Source organism: Desmodus rotundus, chromosome 12, assembly GCF_022682495.2.
Source record: "Desmodus rotundus isolate HL8 chromosome 12, HLdesRot8A.1, whole genome shotgun sequence".
NCBI classification, from domain to species: domain Eukaryota; kingdom Metazoa; phylum Chordata; class Mammalia; order Chiroptera; family Phyllostomidae; genus Desmodus; species Desmodus rotundus.
Window position 1 is genome coordinate 81,683,813 of NC_071398.1, and position 17,002 is coordinate 81,700,814.

The window sequence follows — 17,002 nt, forward strand, 5'->3', positions numbered from 1 at the left end:
TGATTCTAAATGATAGCTTTGCTGGGTAAAGTAATCTTGTTTGTAAGTCCTCGCTTTTCATCCCTTTGAATATTTCGTGCCAGGTGCTTCCAGCTTGCAAAATATCTGTTGAGAAATCAGCTGACAGTCTTATGAACGCTCCCTTGTACATAACTGACTGCTTTTCTCTTACTACTTTCAAGGTTCTTTCTTTGTTTTCAACCTTTGCTATTGTAATTATGATGTCTTGGTGTGGGCCTCCTTGGGTTCATCTTATTTGAGACTCTCTGTGCTTCCTAGACTTACATGTCTATCTACATCACTAGGTTAAAGAAGTTTTCAGTCATTATTTCTTCAAATAGGTTATCAATCCCTTGCTATCTTTTCCCTGCTCCCAGTACCCCTGTGATGCAAACGTTATATGCTTGATTTTGATCTAGAGGTCCCTTAAACTATTCTTATTTATGATTATTATTTCTTTTTTCTAATCTGATTGGGTGTTTTTCACTCCTTGTCTTCCAAATTGCTGATTTGACTCTGTTTCATCTAATCTGTTGTTGATTCCATCTAATGTATTCTTCATTTCAGTTATTGTTTTTTTCAGTTACAACTGGTTCCTTCTTATGGTTTCTATCTCTTTTGGAAGGGTCTTACTGATTTCATCTATTCTTCCCATAAATTCACTTAATATCTTCATAACCAGCATTTTCTATCCCCTCTAATAAGTGTCTGATTTCTTGTCTACCTTTTATAAACAGAGGATAGTTGGGTGAAAACCACGGTTACTGCTGTACTTCTCCAAAGGAACATCTATTTGTTCACTACTTGTCTGTACTTTAAATTCAACAGAATACTCTCCCACCGTCTTACTCCATTTCACCTTCTCCCTGCCCCGATCAGTGGAGTGAGGAATTTCATTTCATTGTTTTCTCTCTCCCCTCTTTCCACACCCCCACCTCTCAATCTGGGCTTTAAAAGTCTCAGTCTTATTGGAGCTCTCTTAGAAGGGTCAACTGAGATGGCAGGAACACCATGCAGAAGGCTTGGCAGCCCAGTCTGTGCATTTTCCACGCAATGAAGAGTGCATGAGGGGCCTCTGAGAACAATGGCTGACAGACTCTGGTTATGAATTTGAGCCCACTTAACCAAGAGGAGTCCTTTTTGGCATTTGAGGTTTGCACTAAGAGCATCCATTTCCTCACCAACTTCTCATTCCTTAACCCGGTGTGATATGGATTCTATCTACACCATTCTATGAACAAAACAGGTGTTGATATAGCAGTTGGGTTATTCAGTTTTTTTTCTTTACCAGATTCCAGATATAACATATCAATGGAAAAAACTGAAAAAGCACAAAGAAAGTTAAATATGCATAATCTTATCAAGTATTAGTTAATTTGGATATATTTCCAACTAATCTTTTTTTATGTGTATCAATACACATTCTATTTATAAAAGAAATGCCAAAAGTCACATGCTGATGAGGAGATTGCTTTGTCCACTTATGAAAATATCAGAATTCCTCTCAATGATATGTTTACACTGCATGCTGCATAGGATTCCATGCCATAAATTCCTTAAAACTATTACTAGACACTTAGGGTTTATATTTGTCCAAAATTCTACGTCTTGGCTCACAGCTCTGATGATTTCTTTGGGATAAACTCTAAATAAGAATGATGGGTTAAAAGTGATGTTCATTTTAAAACTTTTAACAAACAGAAACATTATAACAAAAAAAAATTTGAGAGTGGGCTTACTCCCGATATGTTTACTCACAAATCGACGTTTTGATTCTTTGCCAACTAAGGAAAAAAATGCTCCTTTTGTGTGCTCTTTAATATCCCTCATGGCGCTCTTTTTTCCCTTTTACTGGTCTTATAGGTTTCCATCTACACATAAATCTTGCTCGTTCTTAATGTGCCAGAATTGAGATTGTTCACTACAAAAGTTCCCCTTCCTCCTCATCCCACCAATCATGGCCTTACTCGCATCGAGGAATTTGACACTTTATACACCCTTGTCATTACTTTTTTGAAGCACGTACATTCCGTCTTCAATTATACTTAGTTCCAGACCAGTAAGGGCCCCATAGACTGAGGCCCAATGTGCTTAACGGCACAGTATTGAACAATTTAACTTACCTCGGGTCCTCTCAATGGAGTAGCGACTGCACTCCCAGTCCCCATTTCCACTAGGACTGGGAGTGCAGTGACCAAACAAACCATCTTTGTAATTTTGAAATCTTACAGGCCTTCAACCACAAAAGTCTCAAGCATTGTCCCTAATTATGTTTGACTAATACTGAATTAGAGCAAGGACCCTAGCACAACTGCGGGTTTGGAAGCCCGGGGACAAAACGAGAATCTAGGGGTGCTGGCCACTAGGGGAACCGCTGTCTGGGCTCTGGGTTTCTCTTTTCAGGTCGATGATCTTTATTCTTGCATCCAGCGTTCCGGAAAAGCCGCAATGATGACTCCCCCAGTTCTTGTTTCCTTTCCCCGCTGCCGTAGTGGGAGGTGGCCGTGAACCACCTTTTCTGCAGGTCCTGACAGTTCATTCAGATAGGCAACTGACAGCCCGCAGAGCGTCTGGAGTGTGGGCTGCCAGCGGGCGGGGTTCCATCCGGATCAAAGGCACCGCCCAGGCACAGGAGCCCTGCTTGCAGTCCACTGATTGGCCCCGCCTAACCCTGTGCTACACAGCCCAGACCACGCCCACCAGCAGTACCTCCCTGGACTCTTCTGAGCTTGGCGATTGTTACGTCTGGAGCCCCCACTCAAAAAGGTAAAAATACACTCTGGCCCTCAGGTTTCTCGCTGGGGTCCCGAAAAATGAGGGCGTGTTACGAGCCGCACAAGGCACCTTCCCGCCACCTCGAGAGTCTCTTTTCTTCTTGGTGCTTTCTGGGGATCCTTTTGGTGGCCCTAGTGCTCCTGCTCCCCACATGCTCTGGTAGGAGACGGGAAAGGGTGTGGGTCAGGGAGTGAACAGGAGAGGGTTGGGGAACAGGCTGTCGGGGGCCGAGGGCAGAGGGAACTTTGCTTGGTGGGCCAGGTAGGAGGCCGTGGGCATGGTCAACCCGCGTAGTGCAGAGTGGAGGTAGAATGCTTACCCACAGTGCTCAAGGTTGTGCTGTGGCGATTCAGGATGGTGAGTACCCTGTAGTGCCTGCCGTGAGGGTTGCTTGGTGGTAGGCACTGAGCCCCGTGGGGCCCCGTGGGGCTCGGGGCGCAGTCAATGTTTGTTGGGGGCCAAGCTGTGTAGAAGCTTGCAGGTGTTTGGGGCCCGAGCCAGTCATGATGGGCAGCACTGACCCAGTGCTGAAGGGAAGGGCATCTACTTGAGTGCTCAGTCGTGTGTGGGGGTGCTAGGGCCCGTGCTGTGCCCATGGGGAGGGTTTGTGCTGTGTTCCATACACAGGACGATGCCTTGGTGAGTGGGGTGTCCTGCCCCACTGAGTTGGGCTGCGGAATCCCAGGTCAGGTGTGACCAGGTGTTACTTATGCTTCACAGAAGTGTCCAGGCCAGCGGTGCAGGGGGTGGGGCAAAGAAGCTCCCTGCTTGCTTTGTGTGGGTACTGGGGAGCTCAAGTTTTGCAGGGAAGCCTTGAGTGAGAGGTCCTGGGATTTAGGGGGATTAGGAAGGGCACACAGTGCTTTTTGTGCATAACGGTAACAGGTTTTACCAGATCTTATTGGTAAAAAGTGTGCAGACAACCATCTGAATGGGAAAAAATATTTGCAAAAGATACCTCTGACAAGGTGCTGATGTCCAAAACATATAAAGAAATGATACAGCTCAACAACCAAATCTGATTAGAAAACGGGCAGAGGACATGGACAATTTTCCAAGGAAGACATTCAGATGGCCTCCAATATATTAAAAGATAGTCGACATCACTAGTTATAAGACAGATGCAAATCAAAACACAATGAGATACCACCTCACACCTCTTAGAATGCTCATTATCAATAAGACAAGAAATAACAAGTAGTGGAGAGGTTATGGAGAGAAAGGAAACCTCATATACTTCTGGTGGGAATGTAAATTGGTGCAGCCACTATAAAAAGCAGTATGAAGATTCATCCAAAAAATTAAGAACAGAGCTCACATATGAACCAGCAATCCCTCTTCTTGTCATCTACCAGAATAATTTGAAAGCATTTATTAAGATATAGGGTACCTTATGTTCATTGCAGCATTATTCACAATACCCAAGACATGGAAACAACCCAACTGTCCTTTAATGGGTGGTTGAATACAGAAGAAGTGGTACATATATACAATGGAATACTACTCAGCCACAAAAAGATTAAATATTGTCATTTGAAACAATGTGGATGGCTCTTGAGAGTATTTTGCTAAGGAAGCAAGTAGCCAGAAAAGGACAAAAATCATGATTTCTCTCCTAGGGGGGATAAAAAACAAAAAGCAACAAATGCACAAACAAAGCAAACCAAATCAAACAGGAAGAACAGTTACAGACAACAAAATGGCAGTTACTGCAAGGGAAAGGTGATGGTGCAGGGAGGACAACTAGATTAAAGGGAGGTGAGGGGAGGACACTGAACTCCACAGCAGAGTATACAATGTGCTCTTACAATGTTGTACACCTGAAATGTATATAATGGTATTAACTAATGTTACTCTGGTAAATTCAATTTAAAAAGTCCCATAATTTTTGTTATTTGATAGAAGTGCAAATATACATCTTTGCAAGTTTGACATCAATCTGATATAAGACCAATCCAGGGAATCAGAAAAGTTCCTCAGGGATCAACACAGATCGGCCCCCTTTCCCCTTAGGTCCTTTACCTTGTAGGAGAGGCCTCTGCATTCTTGTAGCCCTTTGGGACTGCATGTGTCTGCAGCTCATTATTTTACACAATAGTTCCATCGGATTTGCTAGGTTTTCAAGCCCACAGATAATTTCAACGAAGAGGAATTGCTAAAGTAGAAGTAACACTATTCTAGGAAGGAAAAAACTACCAAAAAACACCAGAAATAAAAAGTTCTAATGGCCTAATGATATGCCCAAACAGCTACCTCGGAGAAATTTTGAGGCCAAGCATGATCCATCGATAAGTGAAGGAAGAATAAATTATATTTAAAATAATGTTAAAGTTATAAATGTTGATATTTAATTTGCATCCATTCACTTACAAAGTGCACAGTTCACTGATATGAAACATGAAGTCTTATATATTGAAATAGTTTGGTCCGTATTTTGATCTATGAAATCCGCCATGATTATTTACTAGTCAGGGCTTATGATAGCATTTCTTGAGCACCCACCCACTGGGTGCAGAGTGTAGAAGGAAAAGGAGGCATATGGTCCCTGACCCCTAGGAACTTGCATTCCAAGAGAAGTCTGTGCCTGAAGTGACAAGTCATCATCATGACTTTGTGTTTCAAAGTGTGGAAGAGTAATCGGATCCAGGGCTCTATACTACAGAAGTCTTCTTAGGAGAGAGGTAAGTGTGAAATGAATTCAGAAAATATGGTGAAGTTTGAATACTTATAAATATATTGCAAAACCAAAAATATTGCTGCTGTCTCTTTAATTTACTGTTGAATGAATATTCACCTTATTCCCCCAAGAAACCAAAAGCCAATCGAATGGTAATTAAATCAGGGGTGGCACATCATCCTCTAAAAGCAGGGGACAATCCCTTAAAATCTTGCCGACGACCTTTCCGTTTATTCTGTCCTGCCTGCCTGCTGCCAGGCTGCAATCCCTGGCTGGTGAAAAGGAGAACATGCCTTACTTTCACGTTCTCATTCTGTTATGCCCAGATGCCTGTGATGCTCCACTGAGATTTCAATCTATGATGCTCAAAGGCCCTCCTAAACACGATTATCATCCTGGGGACAGTGTGGACTATCAGTGTCGTCCAGGATACATGCGTATTGTTCCTCCTCTTCCGGTGTCTTCTGTTTGTCAGCCTGATAACACATGGCAACCTCTCCAGGAGGCTTGTACAAGTAAGTACACAAAACTTTTTAGTCTTAATGCTCTAGAGACTTTCACATATTTTAGACTTCCTATTTCACTGCGGAAATGATGGTTTTCTTGTGTGAAGTTAGATTTTAGACAGCAATATATTTTTTTCAGGCATTGAAAATCTCCAGGAAATTTTTTACTCGGCTATGGATTTTCTGGGGAAATGCAATTCTTAAGTTCAACCATTGTGACAACATGGATGGAACTTGAGAGTAACATGCTAAGCAAAATAGTCAGTTAGAAAAAGCTAAGAATCATGTGACTTCACTCATATGTGGGATATAAATCTGAAACTTATAGACACAGATGACATTTTGGTGGTTACCAGAGGGAAGGGGATTGGTGGGGGCAGGTAGTAAAGGGTAAAGAGGACCAAATATATGGTGACGTAAGTGATTTGACTTTAGGTGGTGGGCACACAATGCAATATACAGATCATGTACCATAGAAGTGTACCCTGGAAACCGATATAAACTTATCAACCAATGTCACCCCAATAAATTTAATAAAAATAAGAAAGAAACTATTTCCATGAATTTAATAAAGTCATATAGAGTTTTAATTTTGATTCACATCTGTTTTGACATTGGTGTAAAACAACAAATTTGAAAATTTTCTTTTAGAAAAATCGTGTGCACAGCTAGGAGAGCCCACAAATGGTGACGTAGTCTACGTAAACGGAACTTTCCAGTTTGGTTCCCAGGCTCACTATGTTTGTAATGAGGGGTAAGTTGCTCCTTGGAGAGATAAGGTAAATGTACTAGTTCTATTTCTGTTTGGTTCTCTCCTAAGCATTCCCATAATGTTGATTTCATCTTGCTTTCTGTGTGACAAGTTGTATTTACAGCCCATCAATTCTTGGGCTTTTTACGGAGACTGCTGTGAAATACATAGACATTTAAATGGAAGAAAAGCAAAATTATTAATACTATATGTAATAATAAGCCCATTGTAGGCATTAAAAATGTAGTAACCGTGGTGACATGGTCCTAAATTAAATTACAGAAGGCTTGAGGGTGGGTAGGAGAGACAGGGAGTTACTCAGTTAATGGAGCCAGGGGCAGAAACTAAGACTGTCCACTTTCTGGAATGTATCTTGAAACTTTAAATCAACTTCCGTTGCTATTTCAGAACAGTGTTACTATAAGAGCTGCTACAGCTCTCATTTAAAAAGGAGTTGCCGACCGCCGGATTTCACCACATCCTGTCTACACATGAACTTTCCAGATTATTGCCATCCAACAATCAAAGGGTCCCCATCATTTCTTCCTCTACAGACCCTGCACCTATCCCAGAACTACCCCACTTATTCCTCTTCTGTACCCCCTTATCTATAGCCAATGTGAATTCCTTCAAAATAACTTCCATCTTTCTCCTTAAAACTATAAAGAGAACCCCATTAAACCCAAGATGGTAGAAATGTTTGCCTTCTCCATCTGTCTGTGCTGCTGGTAGTTCAGACCACATGCCCCAGGACCTGGTTTGGTTTGTTTTTCTTTTTGTTTTCTTCCCTGACTAGCATGTGGCTAGTCAATGAACCTATTCTTTCCAAAAAGCTTCTGGCTGTGAAGCTTTTTCTTAAACAACTTTATCCCATGTGGTCAGAGAAACTACTTGGTATGATTTCTGTTAAAAACCTTTTGATTAGCTAATACTAATTTGGGACTGATCATATGGTCTATCCTGGAAGATGTCCCAAGTGCATATGAGAAGAATGTGTATTCTGTTCTATGGTGCTTTATGACTGTGGAATCTAGCTGATTAATTGTGTTGGTGAAGTCCTGTTTCCTTATTTTCAGTCTTGTGCTATCCATTGTTTTATTTATCTATTTATTTTACTTTATTGTTGTTCAGTTACACTTGTCTGCATTTTCTCCCCACCCATCTATGCCAACCCAGCCAAACCCACTCCCTCGCCTGCTTCCACCTTCCCCCTTGCTTTTGTCCATGTGTCCTTTATAGTAGTTCCTAAAAACCCTTCTCCCCACTATCCCTTTCCCTCTGGCTATTGTTAGATTGTTCTTAATTTCAATGTCTCTAGCTATATTTTGTTTGCTTTTTTCTTCTGTTGATTATGTTCCAGTTAAAGATGAAATCATATGGTATTTGTCCCTCAAAGCCTGGCTTATTTCACTTAGCGTAATGCTCTCCAGTTCCATCCATGCTGTTGCAAAGGATATAAGCTCCTTCTTTCTCTCTGCTGCATAGAATTCCATTGTATAAATGTACCATAGTTTTTTGATCCATTCATTTGCTGATGGGCATTTACGTTGCTTCCAGCCCTGGCTATTGTAAATTGTGCTGCCGTGAACATTGGGGTGCATAGTTCTTTTGGATTGGTGTTTCAGGTTTCTTAGGGTATAATCCCAGCAGTGGAATTGCTGGGTCAAAAGACAGTTCCATTTTTAGTCTTTTGAGGAAATTCCATACTGTTTTCCACACTGGCCTCATCAGTCTGCATTCCCACCAACAATGTACTAGGGTTCCCTTTTCTCCACATCCTCTCCAACATTTGTTTGTTGATTTGTTTATGTTGGCTTCTCTGACTGGTGTGAGATAGCACCTCATTGTGGTTTTAATTTGCATTTGTCTGATGGCTAGTGATGCTGAGCATCTTTTCATATGTCTCTGGGCCCTTGTATGTCCTCCTTGGAGAAGTGTCTGTTCAAGTCCTTTGCCCATTTTTTAATTGGGTTGTTTGTCTTCCTGGAGTGGAGTTGTGTGAGTTCTTTATATATTTTGGAGATCAGACCCTTGTCTGAGGTATCATTAGCAAATATGTTTTCCCATACTATTGGTTGACTTTTCATTTTAATGCTGTTTTCTTTAGCCATGCAGAAGCTTTTTATTTTAATGAGATCCCATTTGTTTATTCTTTCCTTTATGTCCCTTTTTTTAGGGGATGTGTCTGTAAGGATGTTGCTGCATGGAATGTCTGAGATTTTCCTGCCAATGTTTTCCTCTAGGACTTTTATGGTGTTACGGCTTATATTTAAATCTCTTTTTGGGGGGGTTATTAAAATATTTTTCTATGTTTTTTAATATATATTATTGATTATGCTATTACAGTTGTCCCATTTTCCCCCCTTCACTCCCCTCCTCCCTGCCCACACACTCCCACCCACATTCCCCCCCTTTAGTTCATGTCCGTAGGTCATACATATAAGTTCTTTGGCTTCTACATTTCCTATATTATTTTTACCCTCCCCCTGTCTATTTTCTGCCTACCATTTATGCTACTTATTCTCTGTACCCTCCTCCCTCCCTCCCCCTCCCACTCTTCTGTTGATAACCCTCCATGTGTTCTCTATTTCTGTGATTCTCTTCTTGCTGTAGTTATTTGCTTAGTTTGCTTTTGTTTCTCTTTTAGGTGTGGTTGTTAATAACTGTGAGTTTGCTGTCATTTTACTGTTCATATTTTTTATCTTCTTTTTCTTAGAAAAATCCCTTTACATTTCATATGATAATGGCTTGGTGATGATGAACTCCTTTACCTTGACCTTATCTGAGAAGCACTTTATCTGCCCTTCCATTCTAAATGATAGCTTTGCTGGATAGAGCAATCTTGGATGTAGGTCCTTGCCTTTCATGACTTCAAATACTTCTTTCCAGCCCCTTCTTGCCTGTAAGGTCTCTTTTGAGAAATCAGCTGACAGTCTTATGGGAAGTCCTTTGTAGGTGACTGTCTCCTTTTTTCTTGCTTCTTCTAAGATTCTCTCATTGTCTTTAATCTTGGGTAATGTAATGATGATGTGCCTTGGTGTGTTCCTCCCTGGGTCCAACTTCTTTGGGACTCTCTGAGCTTCCTGGACTTCCTGGAAGTCTATTTCCTTTGCCAGATGAGGGAAGTTCTCCTTCATTATTTGTTCAAATAAGTTTTCAATTTTTTGCTCTTCCTCTTCTCCTTCTGGCACCCCTATAATTCGGATGTTGGAACGTTTCAAGATGTCCTGGAGCTTCCTAAGCCTCTCCTCATTTTTTTGAATTCTTGTTCCTTCAGTCTTTTCTGGTTGGATGTTTCTTCCTTCTGCTCCATACCATTGATTTGAGTCCCAGTTTCCTTCCCATCACTATTGGTTCCCTGTACATTTTCCTTTGTTTCTCATGGCATAGGCTTCATTTTTTCATCTGGTTTTCGAACAAATTCAACCAATTCTGTGAGCGTCTTGATAACCAGTGTTTTGAACTGTGCATCCTATAGGTTGGCTATCTCTTCCTCACTTAGTTGTATTTTTTCTGGAGCTTTGAAGTGTTCTGTCATTTGGGCCATTTTTCTTTTTTTCGTCTTCGCGCATCTATTACTTAAAGGGGCGGAGCCTTAGGTCTTCCCCAGGGCGGGGTAATGCTGGTCGCTGAGCTGTGACGCTGTAGGTGGGGGAGGGGCTGAGAGGGAGCAATGGTGCCTGCTCCAGTCTCCACCAGACCTCAATCTTTCACTCCGCTACCCACAATCAAACTGGACCTCTCTGGTGCTGGTTCCCGAGTGGGTGGGCTTGTGCACGTGCTAGGCCCCTGTGGGTCTCTCCAACGACCTCTCCTGTGAGGCTGGGAGTCTCTCCTGCTGCCGCCCCAACCCCCACGGGCATTTTCAGTCAGAGGTTTGAGGCTTTATTTCTCCGTGCTGGAGCCCTGGGTTGCGAGGTCTGCTTTGCTCCTCGCTGTTTGTCCGGTTTATCTGTGTGCGAATGTGGGGCTGCCGGGTGCTATCCGCCGCTCTGCCCACCCCGTTCTCCGCCACTCTGAGTCCGGCCCTCTTGGTTTATCTGTGTGAATGTGGGGCCGCAGGGTCTGCCAGTGGTCAGACTGCCTGCCCCGTTCGTCCCACACTCCGCCAGTCTCGGTCCCGCCACGGCCACGTGAGTCCTCTCCACCCCGGTGCCCGACTCTGCCCCTCCTACCGGTCTGGATGAACGTTTATTTTGTATTTCCTTGGTGTCCGACCCCCTTGCCGTTCGATTTTCTGTCAGTTCTGGTTGTGCGAGGAGGCGCAGTGTGTCTACCTATGCCGCCATCTTGGTTCTCCTCCTATCATTACTTTTTCAAACAGGTTTTCTATCCCTTGCTCTTCCTCTTCTCCTTCTGGTATTCCTATTGTATGGATATTATTACATTTTATGTTTTTCTGCACTTTCCTTAACCCCTCTTCATTCTTACTGAGCCTCTTTTCCTTTTCTTGCTTATTCTGGGTGGGTTTTTTTCTACCTGGTCCTCCAGTTCGCTGATCCAATCCTCTGCTTCATCGAGCCTGCTTTTGATTCCTTCAATTGTGTTCTTCAGTTCAGAAATTGTATTCTTCATTTCCTCTTGGCCCTTGTTGATGGTTTCTATTTCCCTTTTCATGTTGATGTAGTTGCAGTGAGTTCATTGTCGTTTCCCTGTAGTTTTTGGTAATTCTTTGTGAGCTCATTGTTTCCTTATAACCAATTCTTTGAACTCAATATCTGATAGTTGACTTGCCTCTTTTTCATTCAGCATTGTTTCTGAGACTTCCTCCTTTCCTTTCATTTGGGGATTGTTTCTTTGTCTTCCCATTGTTTGTGAGACTCTTCCTTTAAGCCTCTGCTTCATAAGTTGCTCTGTTCTCACCCCCTGGATTTATGGTGTAAACTTCTGTGGTAGAAGACCTGTGAGATTCAGTGGTACAGTCTCCTTGATCTCCCGAGCTTACTGGTCTTGGGCTGTGGTTTATGTTGGCTCTGTGTATGTCTTTGGGTTTTGGTTGTTGTTGAGTCTTTCTTTGGCGGGTCCTTTCCACCAGCTTGTTATCTGAGGGTCAGTCTGTCCCCCACCCTTTGTTTTCTGTTGTGCAGGTGTGGGCAGGATGTGTTGGAGCTGGTTCTTCCATGTGTACAATGTTCTGAGGCTTTTCTCTTGCTCTTGTTCAGTTGTTTGTTCTGAGTAATTTCTCCACTATTTAGTTGTATTTCCAGATAGGTCCTGGGTTGAGTTAGTGTGACTTCCACTACCTCCTTCACCTTCTTCTGTTCGTACCTGTTGGTGGTTCCTTTGTTGGTGGGTTTCCTCTTCCAGGAGGTATCCTGGTGTTCACAGCTTCTACCTACTCTTTTTTGTGATAGTTTGTAGGGGGAAGGCAAAATGGTTTAAGACAGCAGGAGTGTATTATATGATATTTAAAGTACCAGCCATTAGAGAAGATAGGAGATCCTTTGGATATGTATAGTGTTAACCATGATAATTCGTCCACCTAGCCACTTTTTAGAAAGGGTGTAAATAAGTTAAGACTCTTGTTGCGAGGGGGAAGGACTGTGAGTTGGATCTAGAAAGCTGTGAGTTTGTGGGAGGTCAAATTATGAGGTAAAGTGAGAGTCAAAGGTAGAAAATAGGTGTAATGTGTGAGAGAATAGAGTTAACCACACCAGTAATAAAGTTCAGGAAACAGTGAAGTGGGCTGAGATCTGGGAGGGGTTCTGTGTAGTATTTACAGATGTATGGAACAGCTATTATTTACAACAGTAATGGAGCAACAATCATATGACAGAATGTGATCTGGATAACTAGAATAGGTAGTATAGGTGCTAGAGTAGTGTGCTAATGGAACACAAGTGAAGTTAAGACAGTTAATTAACAATACATTATCAAAGAGAGAACAAGGGGAAACCAGTCAAACAATGCAAATTAAACAGTCAAGTGAAGAAGACTAAACAGAAAGAAGAGAAATACAAAAATACTCATAAAATGAGTGATGTAAGAATAATGAAAAAATAATAATACAAATATATAATAACTTACAAGTTCTCTGGAGTAGCAAAGTGAAATTTGTTTCACTGTCTCAGCTGTTGGGATGCCCCTTCTTTGGGTCTAATTCTGGTCTTTTCACAGTTGCAGGTTTTATTGTCTCACTTGTGGGAATTATAAAATAAAGATGAAAGGAAGAAGAGATATAATGGGAGAGAAAGAAGGAGTAGAACAAGAAAGAAGGAAAGAGAGGAAGAAGGTGTAAAAGAAAGAAAAAAATAACAAAAAATAAAATAAAATAATTACTTTAAAAAAACAAAAGAAAGAAAGGAAGGAAGGAAGGAAGGAAGGGAGGAAGGGAGGAAGGAAGGAAGGAAGGCAGGCAGGAAGGAAGGAAGGAAGGAAGGAAGGAAGGAAGGCCCACTGGCTTCACACTGGCCAAGCCAGTTTTGCTGGTGTTTCTGGCTGCAACCAACTCAGGGGGCCTAGGCCAGCTCTTCTCTGTTCCCAACCAGCACTCTGGCAGCCTTAGACCATATCTCCAGCAGCCCCTGACCCACAGGTTTAGTCACTCACCCTCCTCCGGGCTATTGGTGCCCCCACTGGGCCTTCCATGGTGCGCACTATCCCTGGTGCCTGTGGTCTCAGATCCCTCCGAGGTGCGCACACTCCCTGGTGTCTCAGATGTGGTTTCAGGCCCCCCCCCGTATGTGCGCACTCGCCCTGGTGCTTCGGATTTTGGCTCAATGCCCCCACACTCCTTTGTGGAGAGGAGACTGGAGCTGCTGCTGCAGGAGAATTCCCCAAAGTGCACCAAGGGTCTTTTTCGTTTTGAGAAAATCCTCTTGCTCACTCCTGCCGCTCCATACAGGGAAGAGCCTGTCCTCTCACACAGCCCACCTCTCCAGCTAGACCAGGGACTGTCCGGGTCAGGGCCCCACACAGCCCAATTCTCAACTCTCCCCAGCCGGCACCCACAGTCTCCATGGGTTTACCACTTCATCCTTATTCCCCTACCTGCGACTTCAAGCAACCAGGTCTCTCTCCCTGCTGCTCAAGCCTTGTTTGGCAGGGGAGGGAGCCATTAACTTGGCTCTCTCCCAGGAGTCCTGCAGCAGGCCCAGCAGGCATGGACTGGGGCTGCAGTCGCCCTGGTTCCCTCGCTGGTCCCAGGGACCTTTTTGTCCTGAAGCAGTCCCCTTACCATCTGTTTTTTCAGTGTCCTCTATACTGTTTGGTCTCCTATCTTCATAAACACTGAGGTTCTGTTGGCGGTTCGCTTTGTTCCTCAGTAGATCGGCTAGCTGTTTCACCTCCATTGTTGTAATTTTGATATTAAAGTCTCTAACTATTACTGGAGATAGGCATGTTATCTGGAAATGTGTATTTCTTCCTTCAGTTGTCAGCTTTTGCTGTATATATTTTGAAAATTTGTCAGTAGGTGCATAAAAGCTTCTAATTATATCTTCTTGAAGTACATAAAAGTTATTAAAATATGAGGTGCTTCCTGTGTCTTATAACCATTTTTCACTCAAAGTCTATTCTGTCTGAGTTAGTATAGCCACCCTGCCCTCTTCTGGTTACAATTTGCATGGAATATCCTTTTCCTTTCTTTCACTTTCACCTCGTTCATGTCTTTGAATCTCAAGTTAGTCGCCTGCAGACAGCATATAGTTGGATCTTTCGTTTTTTATCCGTTCTACCCATATCTGCCTTTTGACTGTAGTTTATAACCCATTAAAATTTAAAGTAATTACAAGAAGGGAGCTATTTGTTTTCTTAAAGGTTTTTATTTTGCCCTTCATTTTGTGCATTCCTGTTTTTTAGTGTTTTTATCATGAAATGTTGGAATTCCTTTCTCATTTCCTTTTGTATATATTCTATAGTGATTTTGTCTGTGGTACCCATGGGGATTATTACATTTAACATCCTAGAGTTATAACGCTACAGTTTGAATTCATACGAACTTAACTGCAATAAATTACAACAATGGATTCGATCTGCACCATCTCATTCCTCTATAATAATAATTGCACTGCTGCCTTCTTCTACATTGTTTATTTTCATTGTAAGACTAGTTTCTTAAATCACATAGAAAATAAAACGCATTTATAAACCGTTGTCGCAGTAATGCTAGCCTTAGCAGTTGCTCACGTATGTACCTGCAGGAACATGTTGGCCTATACAGCGTGAGTTACTCTCTGGTCTCCTTTAAGTTCACCTTTTAGGACACCCTGGAGCATTTTTTGCAGGTGAGATGTAGTGATAACAGATTCTCTTAATGTTTTATTTCTGGGACAGTCTTAATGTTTCTCTCACTTTTGAAGCACAGTTTGGCCAAAAAAAGATTTTTGGCTGACCATTTTTTTCCTATCACTTTGAGTCTATTAGTTCAATGTCTTCTGGCCCCCAGGTGTCTGATGAGAAATCTGCTGATAATCATATTTAGGGTCCTTTGTACCTGATCATTCACTTCTGCCTTGCAGCTTTCAGATTTCTCTCTTTGTTGCTGGCTTTCGAAAGTTTGATTATTATGGGTCTTACTGTGGGTCTTTGATTTCATTTTACTTGGAGTTTGATGAGCTTTTTAGGTATTTCTAGTCATGCCTTGTATCAAATTTGGGAAGCTTTCAGTCTTTATTGCTTTAAAATTCTCTCAGCACCTTTCTCTTTATCTTTTCCTTCGGGGATTCCCATAGTGCATAAATATTGGTCTTCTTACCGGTGTCCCACGGTTCCCACAGCTCCCTCAGGCTCCCTTCACTTCAATCTTTTCTTACTTTTGTTTCTCAGACAAAGAAATTCTCATTGTCCAACTTCTAGTTCACTGATTCTGCCTTCCTCCTGCTCAGAACTGCATTTAATTCCTCTGTGGAATTTTTCATTTTAGTTGAACTTGGGACTCCAGAAGTTTTTTGGAAGGGTGTTATTTTTAGCATTTCTACCTCCTAATTTGTATTTCCATTTTGTTTACACATTGTTTTCTTCACTTTATACATTTCTTCCTTTAGTTCTTTGAGCATCCTTAAGACAGTGATTTATTTTTCTCAAATTTTACGGAGGCCCTAGGACCATGATGTCTGACAGGGGACCACTCTGCTTATATTGGAGTAGGCTGTGGAGAGCCCTCTTTTCAACTTCTTCTTGGTCACAAGTTGTTGGGATGGCCACACTTCTTCCCGCCGTCATTGAGAGCAGAAAGGCGCAGGCAAGCACAACACTTGTAGCACTTGTGGCTGCAGTGTTCCTGGGGAGCGGGCAGAGGAAGAGCTCACTGATGCCACCCGCAGGTGAGGCTCCCATTGCAGGGTAGCCTATTTCTGGAAGTGTAGTCTGACAGAGTGTGGTGCTCCTCCCGGCGTTGGCACACAAACATCAGATGCTGTTGGTCAGGAGGATGCACTCCTTGTAGATTTGGGCTTTGACATTCTCTATAGTATCACTGGGCTCCACCTTGAGAGTGATGGGTTTGCCTGTCCGGGTATTCACACATATCCACATCTCTCCAATGGCCACTCAGCTGTCTCATGAGGAAAAAGAAGACTGAGAAACTGGAAAATGCAGGTTTGTCACCAAGACGGCCTGCAAAAGAAGTGCCTGCAGTGTCAGTGACTATCTTAGTCTTTTTATACTATGTATTCCTTATATCTTTTTCAGAAGTAAATTTTTGTTGATTTATTTTTCCTTTGAATGGGCCATACACTCCTTTTTCTCTGTATGCCCTATCATTTTTTTGGTTGAACTAGACATTAGAATCTAATAATGGCGATAACTGTGGGTATCAGATTCTCACCATTTCACCGGGTTTGTTGTTCTGTTATTTTTGTTTTTTGATAGTTGAAAGTGCCTCTGTGCTTAGGATCAGCCCAACATGTAAACTGAGACTTTTTCTGGGCATGTGCTGTTGTTTCCAAATGTCACAGTGTTTAATGTCTGCCTTGTGAAAGGGGAAAAAGTAAAAAATGAAAGAAGGAACTATGGGGCTTACAACTTTGGGGGTGGTGACAACAGAGGCTGCCCACCTCTCTGTCTGCTTCTCTGTGATCAGAAATGGCAGTCAAATAAAAGCACAGATCCCCAAGAACATGGTCCTTTTTGCCCACCCTGGGTCCCTCAGGCTGCTTACAAGCTCCTCCAGAAACACAGGCACAGCTGCCTGCTGTGAGAGTGGGATGGGCAGTTACCACTGTGCTACCAATATTAACCCAATTCATCTGTCCACGTCTTTCCTGGAAGTTGTAAGCCTTCAGCAGACCCCACAGTTCCAAACAGTTACATCAGGCAGATTCTAACAGTGAAATTATTGTCTAGCTGGGATGA

The 17,002-nt window shown here is 42.5% G+C and overlaps 1 protein-coding gene across 7 annotated transcripts in view; it reads left to right on the forward strand.

The window, feature by feature from the left end:
• The first annotated feature begins 5,546 nt into the window (after positions 1-5,546).
• The window catches only part of LOC112318353 (membrane cofactor protein), a 31,523-nt gene continuing 20,067 nt past the window's right edge, over positions 5,547-17,002 (forward strand). For all 7 annotated transcript variants that reach the window (XR_008425812.1, XM_053915794.1, XM_053915795.1 and 4 more), the window contains exons 1-2: positions 5,547-5,967; positions 6,610-6,712. Coding sequence is in view for 6 of the 7 variants with exons in the window: in XM_053915794.1 (XP_053771769.1) it covers positions 5,742-5,967; positions 6,610-6,712 (329 nt within the window). In the remaining variant the exon portion in view is untranslated. The remainder of the gene's footprint in view (positions 5,968-6,609; positions 6,713-17,002) is intronic.